Source organism: Diadema antillarum, unplaced genomic scaffold (genome assembly GCF_040938485.1).
Source record: "Diadema antillarum isolate AM-2024a unplaced genomic scaffold, OU_Dant_1.0 scf00000117, whole genome shotgun sequence".
Lineage (NCBI taxonomy): Eukaryota > Metazoa > Echinodermata > Echinoidea > Diadematoida > Diadematidae > Diadema > Diadema antillarum.
Genome location: NW_027271006.1, coordinates 1,855,001 through 1,882,524, shown reverse-complemented (window position 1 = coordinate 1,882,524; position 27,524 = coordinate 1,855,001). Strand labels below are relative to the sequence as shown.

At 38.4% G+C, this 27,524-nt stretch overlaps 1 protein-coding gene across 1 annotated transcript in view; it reads right to left on the bottom strand.

Annotated features, from left to right (window-relative positions):
* Nucleotides 1–226: 226 nt before the first annotated feature.
* The window catches only part of LOC139719942 (uncharacterized), a 28,369-nt gene continuing 1,071 nt past the window's right edge, over nucleotides 227–27,524 (bottom strand). The window contains exons 2-3 of the mRNA XM_071631322.1: nucleotides 9,061–9,443; nucleotides 227–1,289 (exon numbers count right to left, since the gene is read on the bottom strand). Of these exons, the coding sequence (XP_071487423.1) occupies nucleotides 1,174–1,289; nucleotides 9,061–9,433 (489 nt within the window). The 5' untranslated portion in view covers nucleotides 9,434–9,443 and the 3' untranslated portion in view covers nucleotides 227–1,173. The remainder of the gene's footprint in view (nucleotides 1,290–9,060; nucleotides 9,444–27,524) is intronic.

The following is a 27,524-nucleotide window of genomic DNA, read 5'->3' as shown; positions in this document are numbered from 1 at the left end:
TATGAAAACATGGACAGGTGACATTAAATAGTTTGATGATATTTTGCTGCAGGAACATACAACACAATGGAAATAGCGTTTATTCACGATACACCAGAACAGACGTCTTAACAGTGCGTCTATAATTACGTGAACACAAATTCTTCATCAATAACAATATTTTATAATACAATGCCGGTCAATATCAATGTCAATTTGGATGAAACACATACACCAAAAAAAAAAAATACACGCAGACACGCAAACATTTATTATGACACATCCATTTTGCTTTTTTTTTTTCACTCAACAACATATTTTCCCCCATATCTAACAAGTCAACATATTTCATGACATCCCCTAGCTTGGAACATTACAATAGTGAGTAATAAGATAAGTAGGAATAGGAGCCATGGTTTATTAATTCATTGATTCATTTACTTGCTTATATATTTATTCATACTTGGTGAAACCGTCATTGCATCAAATTCATTCCCTAATTGAATGAAGAGGACGTCATATAACAAAATATGCGTCGTTGTTATGCATGAATTTACGGGCATTTTGCAATATTGGCTAGATAGCGCCTGAAATATAGGGCATGTCCTCCAGACTATTTATTTACTTATTTAGGTTTTTTTTGCAATGTACATGGCCTGCGCCTAAAAGACATGCCAGATCGATACAGCGTCATTGTGCTGTTTCAATTTAGCTCGAGATTAGGATTTACATGTGTCGAAATAATCTACTTCAATTTACTCTGGCAAACTCTGATCATTACACGTGGTTAGAGTATCAAATTAGCGAAAATGAGGGAGCAATCCTATGATGACATCAATAAAAAAAAAGACTTGCATAGGGCGGCAAATTTGGGAAGAGACATTATCCTCAATGTTGTAATTTTATTTGGTTTGAAGAGAATCTACCTTCCATCGCTCCAACATTAACGCGTAGGTTTGACCTTTGAACTATATCTCTACAGCATTGCATATTACACCAGACCTAAAATCCCTAGCAACTGCCTCTTGAGCGATGTCAGCATCATGCAAGCATTTAGCTTGTTTTCTTGCCGCTCGTAAACGAATCTGACGATAAAATGGCAAAAAGTCCTATGTAGACTCTCTCCGATGTAAAAAAAACCAACAACAACTGATGGCTTCGTGTGGACGTCGATATTTCCTCGACCACGGGAATTTAGACATCGTCGCCAACGAGATCGCGTATCATGTCATCGACTCTCTCGACTTCGCCCACAGCTGATCTGAGCCACGGAGCGTGCTCGAATTCGTCAAAAGAGATCTTGTTATCATCTGCAAGACAAAAGAAAACAACAACAAATATCATATCTCTTCGCGTTTAAAAAAAGGAAACTTAAACTGTTATCATTTCTTCATCTCGATAAATGTAAAACCTAATGAACCCCGATTTACTGGATATGAATACACTGTATGCTATTCTCTTTAATGTCACTGTCGTAATGATCTCGCGGTGCTTATTTCCTTCGATTTTTGTTTTTTGATTCAGAAATTAATTATGACGACATCGTATTCTATGAGTAATCATGGAGTTTCCAGCAAGAAGTTTACCTCCATGGTCCCAGTTATACCTATCACTGTATTGGCGACAGTAGTCGCATCGGTGTTTTCCCTTGACTTGCTTCAACGACAAAACCATCTGCCTAGAGGAATGAATGGGATGAACTTTTAAACTCCCCAGCAACGACAAACATTTAACCTTGCCTACGAATGTAAAGGCTGATGACCTTGGCGTCGAAAAATCATCCGCCCCTCAGTCTCAGGTTGATTATCACCGAGTGTGCGTGAGTAACACTACGATTAATGCCATTATGCACTATAGCTATCAGCTTTCACCATTACTATATTGCCTGGATGCGCGTTGGTATCTCTCGTAATTCATGGGAATCACATTATAGCAGATGGTACAACGATATTCATTACACCACTTTTCTGCCCAAAAATGTTGTGTTTCTTATCACACGTTTGTTCAGAAGAATTGTTATCAGAGTGAAACGAATAAAACGATATTAAAGTCAGAAATTAATTTCAATTCAAGTGATTTAAAGCTAACCGTGCGGGATTCATAAATTTTCTTCCACCCAAAATTTTGTCACGTGAGATGGGTCTCAGATTATTATAGCTCAATGATCCTTATACAATCACACTTACTTCAACTGAATTTCATTTCAGAAAACGGCTCAGAAATCTACCAGCATGGGCATGTCATAAACATTGTCAAACAATTCAACATTTATAACAGCATGACATGAAACACATGGTATAGACGAAAATGATATCAATTTTTCGTCCATGAAAAATAAAGCGAAAGTACTTTGCCGTAGGAGTGATGACATTTTGTCACAAATTGCCAGCAAAATTGATAATAAATCTTAACTTTCTAATTCTTTACCTGGTTTGGTATCAGTTGAAGTATCTTAATCATTTTGAAGTTAAACTAGTTTGAAAAATTATAACAGAGACAGAAAAAGAAAGTGAGTGTCTGTATATGTGTTTCTGTGTGTGTTCATTTGTCTGTTTGTCTGTCCTCATGTGAATGTGCGTAGAGACGGGAGGGGAGGGATATGGAGCCAGAATGAAATGGGGGTGTGAATCGAAATTACGCATGGAGAGGGCACCACGGCACGAGCCACCTTGGTTCATTACCTCTTTATACGTGGGACAGTTATGGGTCAGACAGCAAAGCGAAATAATTGAATGGAAATTCCAGACGGACGTTCAATCTTTTCTTTTTCTCCAAACCCGTCTGAAACAATGAGTCGCTCCGCGGTTAATACGTGGAATTCGAATGCATGACATTCAATTTGCTTGGACATTCAAAGGCCTGATATTAAAGGAGACCCCCAGATGATTTTAAAGGACAAGTCCACCTTCATATAGACATGTGGATTGGGTGAATGCAGCAATATTGGTAGAACACATCAGTGATAGCTTAAGGAATATCGGACAATCCGTTCAAATCTTAACTTTCTGTTCAGTCGATCACTGCTGGATGAGGAGACTACTACGTGATGTCGCATGATTGTGTACAACGATATAAAAAGAATATAAAGAAAAATCAACATATTTTCACTTTTTTCTCGCATAATAATATAACATTTGACTCGCCTCTTTCAGAAGGCAAAGGGATACTGACGTATGTTAATACGTCAGTGACAAGTCGAGGAAATGTGCACTTTTTTTCAAAAAATAACATTTTCCTTTTAATATCGTTCTACGCATAAGACATCATACACTGTAGTAGTCTTCTCATCCAGCAGTGACTGCGCATATACTTTTGAACGGATTGTCCGATTTTCCTTGATTTTTTTTTCACTGATGTTTTCTACCAGTATTGCTGCATTCACTCAATCCACATGTAGACGGTGGACTTATCCTTTAAGACTTTTTCATTGGAACATCTATGAAGTGGTTATACATACAGAGTTTTAGAATAATATTGCATAGCGATTTGGATGAGGAATAAGAAGGTTTTCGAAATTCATAACAAATCATAACAAATGACGTAGCAGCTCCACATAAGAATTCGCATGACTGGATGATCAAGGAAGCAGAACAGACAAAAAAAAAACACATGCACAAATTCTACACAGGTTAACTTGTTATTAAAGGACAAGTTCACCTTCATAAACATAAGGATTGAGAGAATGCAACAATATTAGTAGAACACATCAGTGAAAGTTTGAGGAAAATTGGATAATCGATGCAAAAGTTATGAATTTTTAAAATTTTTGTGTTGGAACCGCTGGATGAGGAGACTACTACAGCTTGTGAGTCATATGCGTACAACAGTATAAAGAAAATGTAAAAGAAAATTCAACATATTTTCACTTTTTTCGCATAATAAAAGAGCTCTTGACTTGCCTCTTTCTAAAGGCAGGGGGAATAATATTGCCCATAACATTTGTTGGTAACGAGTCAGGGGAATGTGTACTTTTTTCAAAAGATGGAATTTTGTGAAATTCTCTTTATATTTTCCTTATATTGTTGTACGCAAGTTATTCATACACTGCAGTAGTCTTCTCATCCAGCGGTTGCTACACAAAAATTTTAAAAATTCATAACTTTTGAACGGATTGTCTGATTTTCCTCAAACTTTCAATGATGTGTTCTACTAATATTGCTACATTCTCTCAATCCTTATGTTTATAAAGGTGAACTTGTCCTTTAAGTAACTCGGTTAACTCAAAATTTCTAGGTTTTACAATTGACAATGAGCTAACTTGGAATTATCAAATTGATAACATTTGCAAGATAGTTTCAAGATATATTGGGATTATCAATCACGTTAAACGGATTCTCCCTATGTCAGTGCTTCTTACGTTGTATTCAACTCTCATTCTACCTTACCTCAATTATGGCGTAATGGCATGGGAAATGCAGTACAAACAAAAATAGACAGAGTTCTTCTGTTGCAAAAAAGAGCAATGCGATTGATATGCATCACGGCTTATAGATCACACACTGATGTCTTGTTTAGAGAAAACCGCATTCTTAAAATGACTGATTGATATCGATTTCAGCTGGGTTGTTTTATGTACAATGTAGAAATTAAGGCTACCCCTGCTGCATTTAAGGGGATGCTCCGAAAGAATAAAGTTATACATAATTACTCAACAAGGCATGCGAATGATTATCGTCTTCCTAAAATCGAACTAGTTTTGGCAACAAAAATGTATGTTTACTGGTCCTAAGCTTTGGAATTCCTTCGATTATTCCTTGAAACAAGCTCAAGTATAAGCTCAAAAATATGTTTCTTGATAAGTACTAGTAATCGGTTTCATGGTAATTACATATCTGTGTATTTCAAGCAATGTTTCTAGAAGTACATAATTACGTATACTCGGAAGGTTATCTTCTGTTTCATTCATTATTCTAATGACATATTAAATGCACACTGTAAACACTTTGTACATAAACCTGTACTGTGCAGGGGCCGCGGAACCGGGGGGGGGGGGGGGCTGCAGCCCCCCCCCCCCCCCCCCCCCACACACACACACGCACACAACACACTTTTGGATCGTGAAAAAAAAGAAAAAAAAAGAAAGAAAGGGGAAAAATCGGGGGGAAATCACACTACCCGAATATCTCACAAAAAGTGTTCTTCAGATCGCTTTATCTTGATTTTAAAAACGCAAAAGCTCCGTCGAGTGGGGGGGGGGGGTTGACCATGATACACCCCCCCTCCGGCTGCGCAGCCCCCCACCCTCCCCCCCCCCCCCAAACTGAAAAACGTTCCGCGCCCCCTGCTGTGTATCATTAGTATATGGTTCATGATTGTGCCCTTGTAAATAATGTATATATGGTGTTTTCGTTATAACACTTCGCCTTTTCTTTGATATTATTTTGTCTGTATTCTGTAGGGGGAATACATTTAACAAGCAGTGCTTCTAAGAAGTCCCCTCCACATTTGTACATGTTGTAATTTTTTCTAAAAATACCACGATATTTTGTATATATTATAATCTGTATATTTATGATATGATATCCACTACGTGTTATACTCTTTATCACTATGATATAATGTCCACTATGTGGAATACGAATAAATTTCATAAATGTCATGAATTTCATAAATAAATTTCATGAATTTTATGAATAAATTTCATGAGTTTCATGAATTTCATGAAAGCCAATATGTCTTTGTTCAGTGTAGAGTGTATCACATTTTGGGGTTTTCAGAGTATTGGTTTATCTGCTCAAGGACCACAATATCTTCCACAAATTTAAACATGGCATTGTCGATTTATGTTTATTGCATGATGTGACATTATATGAGTTGTCTCGAATGCCCCTTTAAACGAGGCAATCTTCCGTGGACAAACGGTAAGGCGCATATACACGTAATACAGTGACCCAAAATGTTAATTAAAACACGTGTATAGGTGAAACACTATACTTCTCATCTTTCAGTGCAATTTCAACAATAATCATAATGATTGAGTGTGATATGTAATCACAAGAACTGCTTATTATCATCGCTTCACTTCATGGACTATCGGTAGCCATATACGATATCTCCAATTTTATGCTCCCTATAGGAATAGCTATCAATTACTCCCACGTGTTGATCCTTTTCTGCTTATCAATTACCCACGATCATATTTCATTGGCTAAGTCTTAATAAAGCTGCAGCAAATTAGAAGCAACATCAGAAAGTCTCTCTTACTCAGACTGTACGCAGATTTCATCTTCCGTGTTCCTGTTCGGCGCTATATCATGCGTCAATCTTTTTCTTTTTCTTTTTCTTTTTTTTTTCTTTTTTTTTTTTGGGGGGGGGGGGGAGGAATCCTCTTCTTCATGTTCAATGCCCTAACGGACAATGAGAAGGTGAGTTATGTCTTGTTTCTCTCTGAGATATCTGATCTATTGAGCAAACCGGAACATGTAAGAAATTTGAAGGAAAAAATCCTCTTTCTTAAATAATGGGAAAATAGTAAATTATCATATTTTTTGAGAAAGCAGTTCAAAGGAAAGATAGAATGCTGTCCAGTGAAAACAGTGTGTGATTTGCAACTATTGGCATTTCAGTTAAAGTGCCTCAATTCTATATTCCTTTTGACCCACCTGAATTGCAGGTTTGGAAAGAACCACTAGTAGGCAAACAGCGGTTCGAAAGTATAACCATCCCTGATCGATGGCACTTATCATTTGATGAATAAACTATAAGAAAGTAATATAATACTGGCCAGGACTGTGATTAAGGGAGTTGGGGACAATACATGTATCATGTCCGGATATACGCAGCTTGGTACGGCTATTATTGGAGACACGAATGATCGAGATGATCTATTACATCGTAATTCTAAATTTCGTGCAAGATACGATTTACGTATAGGATTTATTGGAACTGTGCTAGTTCACATAGTATGAGTCACACCATCGATCAGTATTTGAAGGCATAGACCCATCATTTGAGACATTTATAGCATTTAGTTCAATTAAATTGTAACTGTATGTCTATCTTATCCCTTGCTTATTCATATCAATTATGTTATTTGTTCCTTTCTTAAGTTTTCTCTTCTTCTTTTGTTTCCAATATATCTATTAATCATTCAGAACAAAATATTATTAATATATCTTATATCCCCGGAAATGTGAACGGGCAGGAATCATGAGTCATCTCTGGAATTGTTCTACCGGTGTAGACAAAGTGAAGAAAGCATGTAAAATATGAGACGCCTTTGTCACCTCATGGTATATGGCTGCCTATTTTACGTCGGAATCATTGAAGGATTGTTGAAATTACGACCTCTTCAATAGGATAAACCACTTCATGTTCGATTTGAATGCAGTTACCTTTCAGTACGGAAATTTGCAAAACTTCAGAAGTTCTATAACTTTCTTGTTTTTATTGCAACTGATTGACAAATCGCCATTCATCGACGTAAACAAGCATCATTTATACAATGTTATCTTATTCCTTTTTTGTGTTTTTTCTTCTTCAGTAATAGCCATGATAAAAATCATGGACATAAATCATGTGTCCCACCCGAAAAAAATGTATGCCCATGGTTTTTATCACGGCTATTACAAAAAAAACATTTAGCAATCGGTGGTTATTTACGTCGATGTAAGGCAATTTGCCAATCATTTACAATTTCTCTGATTATCTATTATGTTAACATGGAACATCTTCTGTAATGGTGTTTTGCTCGATTCCGTTAAACTTATTCATAAAAGTGTTAAATACAAGCATAGAACTAAGCCAAGCAGTAATGCAATTATCTGATCATGTCCACATGTGTCTAGACGGGTCATCCGCTGACTCAGTGGCGTATTGTGATGGCTATGATCAAAATCCACGAATTAAGATGTCTGGAATACACCCGAGGCGATCAAGAAAGAATGACAGGACATTAGAATAATAGAATAATACTGTTTTTCACGATTTGTAGCAAAACAGGTAGGCAGAGTGACTGAAAACTTGGCATAGCAGGCTTTCTATTGGCTCCATGTTTTGTTTTGTTTTGTTTTGTTTTGTTTTGTTTTGTTTTGTTTTGTTTTGTTTTGTTTTGTTTTGTTTTGTTTTCACTCAAAGTGAACATAAAGTACACCGAGATGGATAGTCGCAAATGAGTGCTACAACCTTTAAGTATAAAATGTCATGCTTTATGCACTATACAATATAAGATACACACCGATTTTAAAAAGTAATACTAGTATTAGAAAACTTTGTGGACTCTCAAAACTTTGGTTCCGGGTGTTGTTGGGGTTTTTTTTTTTCGCTTTACTATGAAACAATCTGTGTGTGACGTTTCTGGTTTCTTTATCAAGACGTTAGTTTGGTATGTCTCTATCTGGATTTTCATTTAAATTTCTTTTATGAACATTTTCTTCTTACAAGCACGTTTCTTGCAACCGACAAACCATGCTTCCGTGTGAGCTCTTTCCTAATAATTTGAAGTTCATGTCACGCCTCTTTTCCTAATAAATTGTATTTGCTGTCATTGCGATATTGATGGCGTACGGTTGATATGTGAATTTTTAAAGGAGATGAAAATAAAATAATGAAGCGGATCCACAACAGAGAAAAGTTCTGATAAAAAACTTAATCACTTTGTGGTCAAAAAGGGGCATGAGCTACTTAGCGATCGAGAGAAATGAGTAAAATGTCAGTTGATTATGAAACAGTATTGTTACAAAATGAAAGATGACAAAACATGACCAGATAACTGGACTGGTCATTAGGACAGTATATTTATATGGCAAAGGTCAAAAGCTGGACAGGTGGTGAAATAATTGATTCTTTTCCCTAAATAATCAGGAACGAGGAGGTTTCACAATCCCTGTGATTACTCGATTATATGACATCGTAATGACCAGTCCAGATATCTGCTCATGTTTTGCCATCTTTCAATTTGCAACAATACTGTTTCCTAATCAACTGACGATTACGGGGTGATTTTTAAAAGCGACTGACGCTTATTCAATTCGTAAACCTTTGTGAGTGAAAAACTGTGTGACACTATCATTTCTTGTCTGCTCGCTTCTGCCGCCTCAAATTTGGTTTATGAATGGATGGGTGTGATGGAGAAAAGCTTACGGTTTGTGTCTGCTGCGTTGAACGCCCCCTCTGCGTTGAGCTCGTTCGTTCCCGTGACAATCGATAGTTCTCTCAGGCTGACTTTGCGATCGTGGTTGCGATCGTACATCGAAAAATGCATCGGCAAATTCACGGCTTGGAATTGGACTTGATTCGTCAGCTCCTGTTGCATTTCACCATCGCCAGCCAGCCCAATAGCCACGTCAGATTCCTCAAAGTCAGACTCATCATTTTTCGGGATAGCGCCATCAGCGTCGAGATCCGCCAGGGTGATTGGCGGTCGTACGTGGGGGCGTGCGAGGACTGACGACAGAAAAGAGCACAGAAGCGTCGTTGTCATGGCAACATACAAGAGACTCCCAAGACGATCCATAGCGACTGTTCTGCAAGATATCAATAAAAAAATAAAATAATAATACATTTCATATTGGCATGGTCTCTCGTGAAGGAGAATACAGAGGAGAAGAGACAGATGGTGGAGCAAGGAAGTGTTGAAACATGAGGAGGAGGAGGACCCCAGGAGGAGGAGGAGGAGGAGGAGGAGGAGGAGAAGGAGGAGGGGAAGGAGGAGTAGAAATCATGGAAGTACAAGCATGCGGAGAAGAAGACTAATGATGATGATGATGATGATGATGATGATGATGATGACGTTGATAGTAATAGTAATAATCATTATCATTACTTTTATAATTGATATTATTGTTACTATTGTCATCATTTTTATCATCATCATCATCATTATCATTGTTACAAGAAGAAGAAGAAGGAGGAGGAGGAGGAGGAGGGGGATAGGATAATACTTGTGGTGGTGATGATGATGATGAAGATGATTATGATGCTTAAGTATGAACACATAGTAATCAGCATAAGAAAACACATCTAATACGGACGAACAGTGGATGTGGACAGATGGTAGAGAAGGAGTAGATGGAGAAGGAAAACAGAAAACAACAACAAAAACATGCCCACGCCAAGTCACCACATTGCAAGTATTACAAAGTGTCAGTACTTAGTCCTTTTTGTCTTTCCCATGCTTGTATAAGAAAATTCACGAGATAATGAATCTGAGAAGCAAATGTATTCTCAAGGTTACTTTGAGAGAAATCATATCGCAACTATTATTTGGATTGAAATACTTCAGACTAATGTAATGCGCTGACAGATGAATATGGAACATTTCACGCCTCCGAAGTCACGAAGACGCAGCAAGTTAAGCATATCTAAGGGCCTTTATACCCTCGGCTAAGAAGCCTTAAAGTGCAAGGAAATCAAAGTTAGGCTAAGAAATGTGTGTCATGTTTGGCTAGAAAAGCTTCCAAGTGCTTCGATTCACTTAAAGTACAGAGAAGAGTCATCCAACAGCTGCAAAAACAATTTCATGCGTTTGTCATCGCCACGAAAACACATCACGTGTTTATTAAGTTATCGCGCTTCTAGGAAAAATGGAACATGGATGTCTCGTTGTCACCTTCCAAGTGAACCATGTCACTTCACAATCTCATTTTCGGGCCAGTGAAATGTATTTCGCAACATTTTATAGCAAGTGAAAATTCCCTGCATATTGTCTCCCCTCCGCCATGTCTCACACTACATCTGTTCTTTCCTACAAGCTCATCTTTTGTTATGAACACCGTGTGTATGTTTATGCCACAGCGAGAGGGGCAGAGATTCAACATTTAGAAGATTTAGAGCAAGAGAGTAAGAGGAGAGAGAGGAGAGAGTTCATATTTTGTTTCCGACATCTACTCTGCACTACAGCAGTCTTGCCTCGTTTGAAAGCAGTTGCAATTGCTGTGTACTGTTCAGTACTTCGGCATTTAAGAGTCGTTCAAGGCGTACGTGTCACGGTAATATGGTAAAAGTCTCTAGAATTTTAATGTGTTTGCCTTAAATGCTAAGACTCTTTTAGAAGCCCTTGTCAAAACTATAACATTATTCTTTTTTTTTATTTCGCACCATGATCCCGCATACATGTGAAAACTAGTTATCATCTGGATTCATCTCTTTACTCTTTTATTTTTCATACATCTCTTTTACTTTAGAGATTTCAATGGATACAATAAAGCACAGATGAGTATTGTTCAATTGTTAGACACATGATAAGTTCATAGACTAACAGACATACAGACAAACAGAAGAAAGAAAACTCACATGGATGCTTGCCCTTTTTAACGTTAATACTAATACATTCATAAAAATAGCTTAATTCCCAGGAAAACGGAAGTGTCGTCGAAGACACACTACAGTTACCGGTGTCTATTATGACAAGGCAACAAGTCTTTGCTTTTCAAACAAAATCGTGGCCCACGATAACATATCGCTGCTATTTATAAGCACGTATAATTATCGGCTGAACATCCGGTATGAAACAAATGCAAATACATTGCATCCTAGCATGGAGAGTGCTCAATGGCGCGATTTATCCCACCATTTCCTATATGCTAACCAGGCACCACAACGCCTTTCATAACATCCACCCCACATCCTCCTCGTATTCTCTCCCGCCGCCTCTCCGACTGTACACAGTTAGCGTGGTCAAACCTCAAACCCGAGCATGCGAAGTACTCTGTCAGCAATCCCTAAATTGGAAGCTAAAGTTGTTCTTCTTTTTTTTCCACCTAGAGTTCATGGTCAGACCAACAGATTTGAAAGTCGCATGGTCAAACCGATAGGATGGAAAGTTGCATGGTCAGTTAATACAGTCATCCCCAATTTGGAATGGGTAATTTAAAAATTTCCGATTGTTGTTGTTGTTGTTGTTTTTGGTTTTGGGGTTTTTTTTAACGAGAGATCAGCAGTTTGCACAATATTGAAATCGACTGCAATAGTTTATCTTTGACTGAACCTTGATTGTCATCATTGTATAGTCGATTTATGAATACTCTGCTTTGATTGGAAAATGAAAAGACTTAACACGACATACACGATTAAGGGGCTAGCGCACTTCGTGTTTGAAATGTTTTATAGCGACTCTAATAAACTCAGAAAAAATAGAACTTAAGGAAATGTGAAAGTAAGTATTAATGAAGGTGATGATATCATTGTTTCACTGGTCACAAACTTGCTTGCACAGAATCAATGGTCACCCACTTGCTTGCACAGAATTCTTCATTAAGTTGCAGGGTGTTTCATTTCTTAATGAATGGCAATAAAATACACGTGTAATCGGCGCTAATTCCCATCAAATGAGGTTAAAGTTGTGGAAATGTAGCAGTGATGTGATGGTGTTGACAAAACTGAAGCCGTAATTGGCAAATATTGACTGAAAGAATATTCATGTTTTTTCATGTACAACACAACTTAAGAGTCATTATGCGAGGAGACTGTCACCGAATTCAATTTGCATAAGTAATTCTTATGTGACCATTGTAAGACGGATAACTATTTATTACAGACGCGTAGAATTTAAATTATGTCGTTTTATCCACTTTCGTCTGAAACTTCTGAAACTTTCATGTTCTTTTGTCCGGCATGTTATCACATTCATAATCACGTGGTTCGTTTTAGGCAGAGTCAACTTTGAGTACCTCTCAATGTAATTTGGTTTGCGGCTTTCGCATCTTCAGTAGCTCAAACGGACTTTGTAATGTGAGACAGGCATTTCTTTATCTCTTACACATCTTACAATAACCACATTGCTTCTTTTCGCTCGTCTTTTGTCTTCTGTTGCTTTTTGTCTCCTTTGATAATATCTACCCTCTCTGCCTTTCACTCTTGAAAGCAAAGTTCCGTTCAAAGTAACATTCAAATGGATCATTTATTTTATTCGTTTATTTTCTCGTTAAGTTTTGTTTTGTCCCTTTGACCAATTCAGAACAAAGGATTGCTACATGGACTGATGAACAGATAGACTCTATAAATAGTGAGACTGCTTGGCAGCCAATTCCAAAACACTAAAAACATGACGCAGATATATTTTGAGCTCGATGAAGACGATAGGGATGAATAAGTCTTCTAAGAACAATGACACTGTTGGGCGTATCTCCTCCAAGACCTGCTACCATTGTGACCGTGACTTCGACCAAGTCCAGACCAACAAAGAGATCTTCTTCGTCTAGCTACTATGTTTGTCGTCGATAAAACATCACGGAAAGACTTGGACAGATAAACAGAGAGACAGACAGACAGATAGACGTCGCCAGGGGGTAGAAATCTCCAGGAGGAAATCTCCAATTCTTTCTCTCTCCCAAGGGTAATAAAGCTCTCACTCTCGATAGACCTTTCTACTGCCTTGTTCTCCAAAAATATGTTTCCTCTTTTTGTCATCGAAAAAAAAATATGATGCGTACAACATTCGGGTCGAACTCGTAATTGTTTATTTCCTAGCGGGAATGATCACATATCATCATGATCATGAGGATCAGGAAAAGGGTCTCTGCGTGAACGTTCTTTGCGATGCTTCAAATTAAATATAAAATTAACGGCGAACTGATACAGATAAGTTAGTCTCTTTTGTTGTTCAGTTTGGCAGACTGGAAGTTGAGATAGGCAAAAATAGAAATAAGGAGAGGAGGAATATGAATATACATAAATAAATTAATAAATAAGTAAATAAGTAGATAAATAAACAAATAAACAAATAGATACATTAATAAATGAAGAAATAGGTACATAAATAAATAAATAAATAAATAAATAGATAAATAAAACATAGGCATATATATATATGTCTGTGTGTTTGTGTGTGTGGGGGGGGGGGGGCGGGGGCGGGTGTACGTCTGTATTATCACCTATATCTCCACCGGTCTATGACTTCCCTCTTTACGGAGGTCACGTTAGACGAATTTCTTTATTCAGAGTGTCCTGTGTTCCTTGGAATAATATCCTATTTCATTAACGGATAAAGAAATAGTTTCACTCCTTCTTTAGAGAGTAAAGTTATTTCCTTGTTAGGAGGTTCTTTCTCCTTTAAATTCTGAAAATGGCTGACAGACTCCATTCATTGAGAAGCTCCTTTAACGAGCACCACAACAAGAGCAGGTGCACCCTCCTTGGTTATTACAAGAAAAATAGAATTATACCTTGGGGCGCATGTTTCCTTATTACAGTCTAGCAATAACAACCATGCACCGTTGTTCTGCGTAAACACAGTATAGAAAGCTTATGTACATTTTTGGTATACTACAAGAAACATAGGGTAACCGTCTCTCTTATCACAAAATCACGACAAGGAAGATTTACAACTTCATGTTACAGATACTAAGAATTCCTTTCTTCAAACACAATCACTAGTAATGCCTATAGATACTTTCGCGTAAATATTGGCAGTGTTTACTGCAAAATGCCTTCCGTCAAATTCTAGTGATGTATCTGTCTTTTTGCCATGCAATTTAGAATGTATTTTAATCTGCTATCATATGCATAACTACTCATTTCTAAGCTCTCTTGAAAATGCCTTGGAGTGCAAAACTTTTCTTGGGTCTTAAATTCAGCATTATTTTATCAGCATCAATTCTATTTCCAATGGTCATTTCCGAGAATGACGAGCAAACTTAAGGATGTACTTTGCCTTATTGATTACCTCCGCCCTCCCCGTCTACGAGGCATTCACACTAACATAAACAGCCATCACGCGCAAGATAATTATGACCACAATATTTACATGATAACCTTAAGAAAAAGGAGATTTCTCACCTCAGTTTGCTGAGAAAGCGGGAGGAAAATGAGAAGGGGAGAGATATTCACATCTAATGACAATATCGTGAAACAGATAAGTGGCATGAAATCTAACAAGCATGATATCGCTTGTGCCCCAATGCCAGCCACAGATAAGACTTGATGTAAATTGGTGAGGGCGTGCTGATGAACGCTCGTACTTTTAGGATCAAGCGGCTCCGATGTTCCTCTGGACTAAACTGAGCGATAAGGAAAGAGAACCGCGCTAAACCCTCAATTACATGCTAGGTTTCGATAATGCTCTTTCTGTAGTCATGACATTCACATTTTGTCTCGAAATATGGCAATGCACTTGATATAGAGTGTGACGCGTTTTAAAATCATGGCTGAACATTTGGATTTTTATCTAAAATTCGAATAGCATTCGAAAAAAAAAGGAAAAAAGGAAAAAAAAAAGAGTCTTTCCAACCTCCCTGATCTGGGTAGTTTGTTCTCAAAGTCGTACGTACTTTCCCCATTGCCAGACGCCGGATTATCCTCAGACGTACTTTGATGGGAGTCAAGACCGTCGACATGACAAGTCAAATTATACCAGTATGGTCCATTTTCCCCACAACAATTTTCTTTTTATCTCTGTGGCATGGACTCCTTTCTCGGACAAATATAAGCAAAACCCTTAAATCAGTTTCTTTTCTTAAAAGAAGGAGGAGGTGGAGAAGAAGAAGAAGAAGAAGAAGAAGAAGAAGAAGAAGAAGAAGGAGAAGGAGAAGAAGAAGAAGAAGAAGAAGAAGAAGAAGAAGAAGAAGAAGAAGAAGAAGAAACAAGACCCCCTTGCCCGCCATCTCCTTTAACATGTGCTCTTTTCTACCGGAATTGTTCTACCAAGGAGGTATGAGGCAAGCTTGGTACCTCCTTGGTGCTACCATGACTTGCCCCGGTTTTTGTACATCAAAGCGGTCCCTGGACGTGATATTTCCTGGACTCAGACAGATAGGGGTGAGAGGTGCATCTTTGAGAGCATCATAAAAGTGTCAAGTCGACGTTCACTCTTGGCCTTCATAAATTAAACGGGAAGTGAATGACAAAAAGTACCCCTAAAAGAAATCGGCACATGCCCGACTTCGAATCTTGGCAGGGGGTACTATGAATGCTTGGCTGTCAAAATTAGACCACGCAATGGCCAAAGTAAAAGAAAGAGTCCATTGGACCAACGTAGAAGAAAATGAATACTGTAGGCGATGAGCCCGTCTGCGTTTCGTGTTCCAAACTCGATGGGACAGTTCGTAATATAAAAGCATATGTGAACATTTTTGAAAAGTAAACTACCTTTCTCTTTCTCCTAAACAGTTGGTTAGGCACTCCACTCGCTTTTAAACCTACACAATGCATAATGTGCTAAAACACTAAACACTACAATGTATATGTTGTTGTCAAGTGGATGTGCTTGTAAGCACCATTTATAAGGATTACATTAATACTCATTTCACGTCACAGATGATGCTTTTCTCAGTGAATTTAGAAAGCCACCACCCCTTGCAACTGATTAACAAATTGCCCTACATCGACATACTTAGTAAATTGATCATTGTTTTAGTAGTAGCCATGACAACAGAAATCGTGGGCGTACATACTCGGGCAAGATTCGAACCTACGACCTCCTGATCTCCGGACAACCAAGTCAACACCCCCTGTTATGGCAAACGACCTATTTCTGCTCATGCCCAAAGTGGAACCACAAACTGGCCTATAAAGCTGCGAGCCGTGATTGGCAAGTCAAAAACGACGCCATCTTGAAGATATTCTTGACAGTTGGATCAATCATCGTTATTCCTGCTGGTGCCACGTAATTCCATCTTATCCGAAAAGTGAATTTAGAATCGCTAAAAGAATACTCATGGGGATGTGGTAAACATTTTCTCTTCATATAGGGTGACACGCCATCAGACTTTAAAGTATACCTACTCCAAATAATATTGAATTTTGAATCTCTAGCAATATTGTGGTCACTTTAGTCTTCGCTAAAGCTGTGTTGAGCCCAAATATGTTAGAGAATTCATAGAATTCATTCATGTTTAAAAGTACACATACTGACAGCGCCACATAAGCACGAGATTTGCCCAGGCATATGAACACCCATACATAGACACACGTCCTGTAAGAACTTTACTCCATGAGTAATGCATGGGAACACGCGCAACGAATAAGCAGCGATTACACCTGTCAACAAATTGACACTACCAACACAGTAAAAACATCGGTGTTAGATTTAACACCACGGGTGTTAAATCTAACACCGATCAAACTTCAATAAAGGACCACACCCACAGGTGTTAAAAATGCACTGTGAAGGTGTTGAAAAGTGTTCACCTGACACTTCGTGGTGTTAATTTGACACTGTACCTGGTGTTATTTTGACACTGTACTGGTGTTGATTCAAAAATGACACCACATGGTGTTGATTTGATATTTGCTGGTGTTAATATCAATGGTTTAACACCCGTCCAGCTTCAATAAGGGACCACACCAGCTGGTGTTACTTTGGTGTAAATTTATTTTCGCATTTTTTCAAAAATCTAGTATTTTAATGTAAAATTGTTGATCGTCTTGTTTAAATTAAAAATCAACAAGAAGTGCAGTTACTAAGAAACTCTTCAAAAAACAGTTTAAAATTTGGAAATGACACCCATTGGTGTTAATTTAACACCATAAATGAGCACCGAAAATTTAACACCAGCTCGGTGTTCAGTATTTAACACCGGACTTTTTGCAGTGAACCATCACACTCGTTACGGTGCTATTGATAATAAAACTATTATCATCAAGATGATGCATTGCGCTATCACCGTGTTAGCAAAAAACAAACAAACAAACAAACGAACGAACGAACGAAGGCGACTGAAACGAGCAAACAAACAGAGAAGATAATTTATGTATGTATATAGACATTTACCATTTATCGATGAAAGCATTTTACCATTACTTCTTTAAAATTTTGCTGGAGCCAAATCGGTCATCACAGCATGATTTCAAATTTCACCACTTTGGCTCCTTGCCATTAAGATCAACAGGATGCTTGGGAGTTCTCCCCTCTTTCTGAAGTAATAAAGAGAGGAACGGCGGGGAAAACAAATATTAGGCAAGATTCTCACATCGGAACACCTGACATAGGCAGAAACTCGATCATATTTTCTCTCCATGACATCCTAATCTTTTGACCTTCTTGCAAACTTCAGACTTCTCTCCTCGCCAGTGGTATACCTCGGGCGATTCGATCAGTCGATTCGTTCTACTTGACATTAAACCTACAAGCTACCCCAGACAGCCAAAGATCAATCAGATAAGAAGTCACCAGAGGCATGTCTCAGGCGAACATGATGATTATTAATAATTTAATGTCTACAAAGAACATTCTTGGCTACTTTCCATAAAGAAATGCTACATGTGATCGCTGCGAGAAATTTGCGCGCAAGCTTTTCACGCGTGCGGCGTTCTCAAGAAGTATTCGTGCGTACACTGTCTTCGTCCTTCAGCAGCTGCCCAAGAGGAATGAAAAACGATCGGTTTCCTTGGTGAATGCATGTATTACGCTGTGATAACCAATAAGAATGTTTCCGTCCTTGGCCCTATGGTAATAGTGTCATGAAGGCTGGTTCCGATTGATTAACGGCATATTGTGTTTATAGCGTGTTGGCGGCTATCATGTGTTTCTGTTTAATTCTATCGGCGGGATCAATAACACACCGTGCAACAACGTTTGGTTATCATTCAAACTCTTGTGTCTAATTGTGCTACCGTTTTCTTTAAACACGAAATCATGTCTTTGATTGTAAGTGTGTGTGTGTGTGTGTGTGTGTGTGTGTGTGTGTGTGTGAGTGAGTGTGTGTGTGTGTGACTCGTGATCTGATTTCCAGGCCCACCAGCGTCTGATTTGTGTAATACCATCTATCCAGGAAGAGCGGGGATTACCCTTGAAACCTATCAAGGACCCTTAGGACGTTTATGCCCGAGGGATGGTTGAGTCATATTATGTTACGACTTGGATAATGCGTGTTCCTTTTCATCTTGTATTTTCCATGATATCTTTTTCACACAAATAAAGAGGACGATAAAGACATTTCAATAAAATCGGACATCTGCACTCTAGAAAGGAGCAAAGTTGCACCTTTGATGGTGCTCCTATTGTGGCACTGGTCGTAAAGGTGCAAAGTTGCACCCGTAAAGATGCTCCTAGTGTGATGCTGGTAAAGACATATAGCTGAACTTATTTTCATATAACAATATATAGTGTGGAAAAAACTGTGGAAATTCAAAGTTCACCCATTTTCTTGAAAAAGTGATATTGTGTACCACTAGACTACATAAGGTGGTGGTGTTACTATCTCTCGGGACCCCCATCCACCCGCACAATCATAAATGCATAGCCCATAGGCCTACTCGAAAATTTCCTTTTTCAAAAATGAAATAGAAAAAAGGGGGGTTACCGGTATTCTCTCCAAAATAGTTAACAACTAAATAGTTTTGAACAACTGAGTAAGATAATGACTTTTATGGAAGAATTGTTGTAGTTACTGAATCATCAAATCCGATCATGATTCTTCTCTTTTCTGTTTACACCAACGGGAGAGTTATGGACTGATGACATCATCACATCATTTCATCTACATGTATGATATTGTGACCGGGATTTCTGCGCTTGAATGAAAGAAATGTGAAAATTAAAACCTCCATTACCTTTTTTTACTGTACGTCCGATTTCGAAATACATCCCTGCCACTTGATTTTAGTTTTATCATCAGAGTTATCTTCAACCAAGGGAGGCAATTAACTTTAAATTCGTTAAAAAAAAGGAAAGGAATGGGGGTCACACGATGCAGAATGTTCATGGTGAACCCGATTTTATAAATACATGGTGGAGCAGCCACAGACTAAAAAACTGAAAGAAAGCCATGAAGCCACATGACTGTGTTCGTGATTTACATCATCTGTAAATCACACAAAGTATTTAGTACCGCGCGTATTGACGTTTATAACTACATCATAACTACATTGCCCCGTCCAAGTTGTATCTCTCGCTGGTGTGACGACGGTCCAGAGGTGATAGCCGTGGGTTGCCCGAGCTTGACTTCGACCTGCTGCTGCTCGAGGGTTGTTTCTATTGATTCCTGGACTGTTTTCTTATACACGCTGTTGTGGGACTGCTTCATGTCACGAATTTGGCATGGTGTTATTTTTTCTTCCTCTCAGTTGGAAAGTTATTGTCAAGGACGTTTATTTTCCCAGAACTTTTTTTCCCCTCCAGACCCTCCTCTCCCTGTGTTTCACTTCTGAACTCCCTATAAACTGCATAAGAAGGCGCAAGGATCGCTGTTTATAAATTTAAAACTTCCACCTTGCACCGTAATTCATGATTTTATAGCCTTCAACATCATATACATGCAACAGCAGATAACACAGCATTATAGGTTATGGCCACCAATATATCCACCTCAAGAGCGGACAGGGTCAGATACAATGTACGTATATACAGTGGCCCGTTCTTTTCCGAAGAGCTCTCAGCGAAGACATGAAATATCACATTGGGAAGGTTTATAGACCTGTCCAATTGCCTCGAAAAATGGAGTTAACTTTATCGTCATCGCAAATTATGCGTGCGAATGTTCCAATCACCCATCATTTGTGTTTTCTCTACTGCCATTGCGAGAGATCACAATCCTTGCTGCTTTCCTTCCTTCAGAAGACGTGAGAAGGACACGAGAGATTCTCTCTATTTTTTTTCGGAGGAAACATCGAAGATACCGAATCAGCAAAATCCTCGCATTTCCGTTCTTTACTGTAATCTTTTTTGGAGTGAACCCATGTGACGATTAGTGTTATAATCCCGCTTGTATTTGCCTGAGGCAACGGTGATTTCTGGTACTTTAAAACAGCAATCGGAGGTGAAAGGAAATGCGAAGCTAAGGGGAGGATTCTAGGGGAATAAAATATCACACCCCCAAGAAAACAGGCACGTATCCATTCAGGGAAAAAAAAAAAACGTTCTCTTTACAAATCACCATCGAATGGTTTGATCTCTACAGGAATGGCTCATTATGGATTAAACCAAACGCTCATTCCGTGGATATCTTTCAAGTCAGGGTCAAGATGTCATATCTGCTCCAAAATCACAGCCTGACGAAAATCAAGAGCAATAGGAAAGGAAATTAAATCAAAATTGTACTTTTACCCTTTTAATAGCTTTGGTGGGCATGGTTTTTGGTTGCTAAAGGTAATAACAAACACTAACACCTAAATATTCAAATTTTTAAATCAATTACAGAGCTTACAAGTTGTCATATGATATCATTTGAAATGATTTCAATATAAATTGGAAAAAAATGCAACCCAATTATCTACGTTACGTGAGCGGGTAAATTGCTCGATACCAACACCTTAGTATCGACACAGTACATTTAGTCCTAGTGGACATAACTAGTAGTGAACATACTTGAATTGTCATTGTGTGTGTGTGGGGGGGGGGTGTTGTGTATATTGATCAAATGATTCGTATACTTCCATACCGTTGAATTATATGTCACGCTTGCTAATTGAAATATAAATGCACATTCTCGTCATTTATCATGCATGCATCAGGAATTCATTCAGAAGTTTTGCTGGGTGTACGAATTCAAATGTTGACAGCTAACGGAATTACGCCTTAATTTACAGGGGGGTCATGGTATAAGACGATTATTGAGTCTTGGGTTGCCTGCACCGGTGGGTCCAAACGAGTCACAATCCAGTGATACATCCCCAGTCTCGTGCTCACAACGACGACGACAACAACAACAACACCAACAACAACAGCAGAACTATCGATATTTTTAGGATATACAGTAAACAGGTGTGATCTAAGCGAATGGGTGTCTTGGGAGGCAATGGTATCATTGCTTTAATAATCAACATTGCATATTACGAGACTGTGACCGACAATAATTTTTTACGAAAACATCTGAACCTTTGAAGTTCCTTAGCACTCCTTTTCTTTTATTTCACGTGTGTATAATATTGTTCGGTTTTGACAAACATCATTTGTCCTGGCTGTTTGATCATGCCGACTTTGAGAAGTCAACTCGAGCTTGACATGCATTCTTAGACTGTAACTCAGTGCAAATGATCATGACTGGGTGTTCTTAATTGAATATCTATTGGAGCTGGTGCATTTTCATGCTAAGTTGAGGGTAGCTTCATCTATTTTCCCCACCTCCAACGCCTGTGGAGGTGGTGACTCTCGTAAAATCTCTCGTGAAATTTGGCACAAGCTCTGCTTGGTGCCAGTTGTCATTACCTCTCAGCAGTCTTCTGATTGGTAAAGAGTGCAACTAACTTTTATCTAAATCTCCTGTCCAGCTGTAGCAAGGTGATTCTTGAGAGGAGAAACCTCAACGAGATGATTTCACGAGGAAAGAGAGAAAAAAAGGGTGCTTTTTAGCCTCGATTACGAATCTGCACATCCTTTGGGGCACAGTGCCTGTCTGGATAAAACCCTAATTGGCTTTTGAAAGTTTAGGGTTCCAATCCTGCCAAGTGATACGCATCCATGGACAAGATGGTGATGTTCGTTATTGTGAAGGTTCCTTAATCCGAAAATGAAGTAAGGCTCGTTAATCCGAAGGTTCGTTATTCCGAAATATACGAATTCCCTATATATGCACCTACGGTATCGTTCATTAATCCGAACATTTGTGGCGTTAATCCGAATGTTCGTTGTTTCAAAAGTTCGTTAATCCGGAAATAGAATACCAATAATTCGTTAATCCGTAAATGAAATAAGTTTTGTTATTCTGAAGGTTCGTTAATCCGGAAATGAAAAGACAGTGCGTACTAACGATCCGTCGGAATTAAGAACCTAATTTTGCTTTTGGAATAACGAACCCTTATTTCATTTTCGGATCATCGAACCTTCGAACTGACGAACAGCAGTAGTAGTAGTCCTATCATCATTGTTTTTCTGTTTATTATTATCATTCTTTGGAACCGTTGTTATACCAAACTTTGCCAGAAATTATTTTATCCCATTTACGCTAAATGAAATAAAGTTCGCTGCCAAAAAAAAATGTAAGGAGAAAAGATACAGACATTAACAACGATTTGACATTTAAGGATACTGCAAGCAAGAGTTAAAATTTGAGACATTATTCAGATTGACGAGTGAGCATCAATGAACTCACATAGGCTTTGCATAAGAAAGCGCTGGATCACAGTGATGTGACGGATGAAAAGAAAAAAAAAACTGTTGCAGAAAAATGATTTGGCGTTTTCAGTTCGTCGGTGCGACAACATCCATTCTTTTCACGATGTATAAGAAGAGTAGGGCTACCTATGACTCGATTTGTGTCATCCTTTCACCGCGCCAGAACATTACAGATCATACCCATGACATCACTTTGAATGGCCCTGATCCAATAAATGGAAGAAGAAATCTCTTTCATCATCCAATTACGCAAGAAAAGACGCCTGTCCTTCACACCCTACAAGAGGCGCATTTGGTCAACGTGACTTTAATGCCACACCACAGTCTAAAATTAACCGAATGTTGTGGCTGAACTTGAGTCTTTTATAACCTGACTCAACAGAGTGCTCCAGTGAAAGTTCAGACGAAGGTCCATTGTCACCTGAGCACGGTCCTGCAACGATGGTAAACAAAGACAGACAGACACACATTCAGACAGAAGACAATGGTGCATCATATTATTACCGTGATGAGGCACCCCAGGGAGCGGATATCCGACCTAATAATAGGTGACAGGCTGATGACGATACTTTCAAGATGTGCATGCATGCTTGCTCGAATGGTTTCCAGGGAGCTATACCCTTACGGGGCTCGCTCCCTGTACCTGAAGAGAGTCCATCTGCAAAGATGAGACATAATATAGCACAGACAGCAGCTGCCTCGCCTTTCAATTCACTGAAGTTCAGTTTCGGGAAGTTCCTTGTTATCGGCAACGATATTTCAAAACGGACGCAAACAAAAGACCGATGCGTTTTATTTCTATTTCCGGTGGCAAAGATGGAAATAATGACAAGTGTGGCGTGCATGGAGCACTGATCATGGAGCTAAGATACCTTCTGTTGTTAACTGTCCCCATCCTAACTTTGTGATTTACCTTGACGATACCCATTTGGAGAGAGAACGGACAAGCAAAGAAGTAGTACAACAAACATTGACAGATACTGTATAAGCTCTTTGAAAGAAATGACCATAACATTATAAACAAAATCAATGTCTTAACTTTACGATTTCCAAGTAACAAGAGAAAGAACTGGCAATATTAAACAAAGCAACGAAGAAGTCTACAAAAATATAGAGAGCTGCAAATTTGTTAAAGGAAATAAGAAAATAAACAAAAATCAGCGACCTGTCTAAAGTGACAGGGGAGTCTTTTCACCAAATCATGTCTCCATTCTTTCTTTCTTTCTTTCTTTCTTTCTTTCTTTCTTTCTTTCTTTCTTTCTGTATAGTTGATCGCCTTCCTTTGATCTCCATGCTTTACACTACTTGACCTTGATTCGACATGATTTCGTGTTATTGCAGGGATGTCCAATACGAACTATACCTGCTGTGTAAACACTGTCTCGACATGACGTCATCAGGTGAGTTGAGAAAAAAAAGTTGGCATTCAAAGGCATGCTACTAATAGCTTCTCACAAATCTCGCAATCTATTCAGTCTCTCGCACTGTTCATCGACATACGGCAAATTGTACGGGTTATAAAAAGCGTGCCACCGTCCTTGACGATAAATAACTTTGTATTGTGATCACCATTCCGAAACTCTATGTATCAGCTTTATACAATAGGTAATGAACAATCTTCAACAAACCTGTCAAGTCATTCATTGTTTGCATTTATTAAAAAGACAGCATATTCATTTATTTAAGAAGACAGGATAGTATTAAAAAGACAGGATATTAATGTTCTAAATTAGTGGGATACGCAATGGTCCGTATCTTTCGTGATTGTGTAGACGAGGAATCAAAAACAACATCTCGACGACCTTGAGAACAATTATACTTCTTTAACTATGACGTGAGAGGCATTTAATTGTAATTGTTTAGGTCATGAAAGGTTTTGCATACCTCCATCATACTCTCTGAATGATTTGTGGCGTTTTGCGTCACTATCGTCAAATAGTGATCTTAATCTGTAAACAACATTTTGAATATTTTGAATATTTTATCACCTTTTCAAAAAAGAAACAACATGACGTTAATTTGAATGAACATGTTAGGAATTTGACTGCCCATACGCGAAATTGAATGACTGAAATATACCCCTTTCGGCCAGTGTTGGCGAATTTGAATGACTGAAGAGCACGTGCCAATTTGAATGCTCGTTTTACGAATTCGAATGGCACATGTGCAAATGTCATTGATCGAAATGCTAAATTGAACGACCAACTTGCAATTTTGAATGACAGAATGTGCGGTGACGAGGATTTTCGCTAAATTGAATGAACCTTTTATCAAATGGACTGAAAAAAGTGCGAAATTGGCCGGGAAAACCTATACTACGATTCATTCAGTTAGTACTGAACTCGACAAAGTAAAAATAGAGACACATAAATGAAAATTAAAAAAAGAAGAATTTTCAAGGACTGATACTATGTACATTTCACGACCACAATGATTAGTGCAACTTGCTCTGATATGCGATGCACTTTTTTCGCATGTAATTTAGCAGTTTTACGGATACCCTCTGTAAATAGAGAATAAATATGGTTGGCAACCAGAAAATTACCAAGCCCTACCTTGTAAGCAAGTTTCGTTGATATTGTAAAAGAAAAAAGCAACTTTTCAGTGATGTATTATCTATCATTATCAATCCTTCATGGTTTGTTCTAAATTTGATGCCGTCACCAAAAACGACTGACTAAATTGCTATAAGGGGGACTTGTCTTATCAACACATTATGCAGATGCTTATGAACAAGCTGATAGCTCACAGCATATTCTGGTAGTCTTATTCCCGTCCATGCCTGACTAGTCGAGATAGAATCTTGCGTAGGTGACAAACTTGCCATAAAGGTCTAGAAAGCTGAATTCGGCGTGTACACCAGCCATTTAGCAGCTGTACATGATTCTAATGCCGTATACTTGTAATATTTGATATTTTCGTCAGCTCATACCGCTGACTTACGTCTGCGTTGTCGTTAGGTTAACCCGTTGAGGACGGGCTGATTTTGCTACAACACGCATTTCCCATAGACACTTGCCAGAGTCTTCTAACGGCTTAACCCGAGTTCATACGTAATCATCACGATGTTTTGACTGTGCATGATTCACCCGAGTTGCGGATGACACAAAAGCTGTTCTACCTTTCCTAATACAAGTGGGAACAAATTAATCAAGTTCCAATGTGGCGGTGAAACAACTGACATGCTGTTCGGCTACGTATGAGACCTAAATACAATCACAAATCTTCATTCACTAAGATATATATTTGAGGTAAATGATCGAAAAACGTGTTACTAAAAAAACAAAAACCAATCAATCCAAGCTGGTTGTTCAGTAGGTCGCGACGGCAAACTTTAAAAACCATTAAACATTAATAGAATGATAGGGTGAAGACATATTTTACAATAGCAAGAGAGATCAAACTAGGACACAGACGAGAAAGAGAAGGGCATAGGGAGGGGCCAAGAAGTAAGGATAAGAGGCTGTACAACCTCACACGGCAGCATTACCTCTTTGGGATATAATTATATTTCACAAGCATGGAGTGTACGTTTTAAACTCAGAGACAGCATTCTTCCACGGACTTTCATTTCGTTAACGTGAGGAGGGCAAGCTCGCGAACACACACACATATTTTACGATTTGATTATCTATTCTGCCATTATGGGGGTAAAAAATGTGCGAAGACCAATGCGACCCTAAACCTAAGAAGCAGGGCAAAATGTCTCATAGGGTCACTGAATGTCTAAGAGGCTCCTATTCAACATATCACAACATGCCATAATATGCTCGTAAATTACAACATCTTCAGCCGACATTCCAACGATGTTGAGCATGAAGTAGGATACTATTATTCATTATTTTCCTCTCTATCTATGACAGGTGGGAGGATTTCGTAAATTTCTGAGTAAAATTCTACAGGGTCTATTCCGATGCAAACTGTTTATGAACGAAACATTAATTAAACATTTTTTTTCAAGCGCAAGAGTTCGCGGAGGGAAGGGGATTCGCCGACCAAAATTCACCGAATGCGACAGGAAATGCTCATGCAGCAAATTAATCGACACAGACTGTCGACTCGAAGTAAGACGACCTCAACTCGTACGTTCAGGTTGACTATGATAAATTGAATCAAATCGCGCTAAGAGGGTGTGGGAATTCTCATTAACCCTCCGAGTGCTTTGAGTCCCGATTGGCACAGAAAACCCCTTAGCGTTGTATACACTGTCCAAGTTCAGTCCTTGGCACTAAAAAGGGTAACTGCCTGTAAACTCGCGCGTGAAATAAGGATGTTATTGAAATGTAAATTTTAACATGTTGTCACTAAACAGTGACGTCATTCACTATGCCACTAATGAATATTAAATGAGATTAATGGCGCCATTACAATACGATACAAGACGCTCAGTGATCTGCACACATCTATCTTTTGATCTTCTCATTTGTAATGAAATTAAACAAGGGAGATTGAAACATATCCTTACCTTGTATGGATTTTTGTAAAATGCGTCGTAGATAACAATTCATTAACCATTATGGCATTGTTAACTATTTCAGTAATTATTATAATATATTATGGTAACAATACATCAACTACTACTACTACTACTGCTACTACTACTACTACTAATATTACT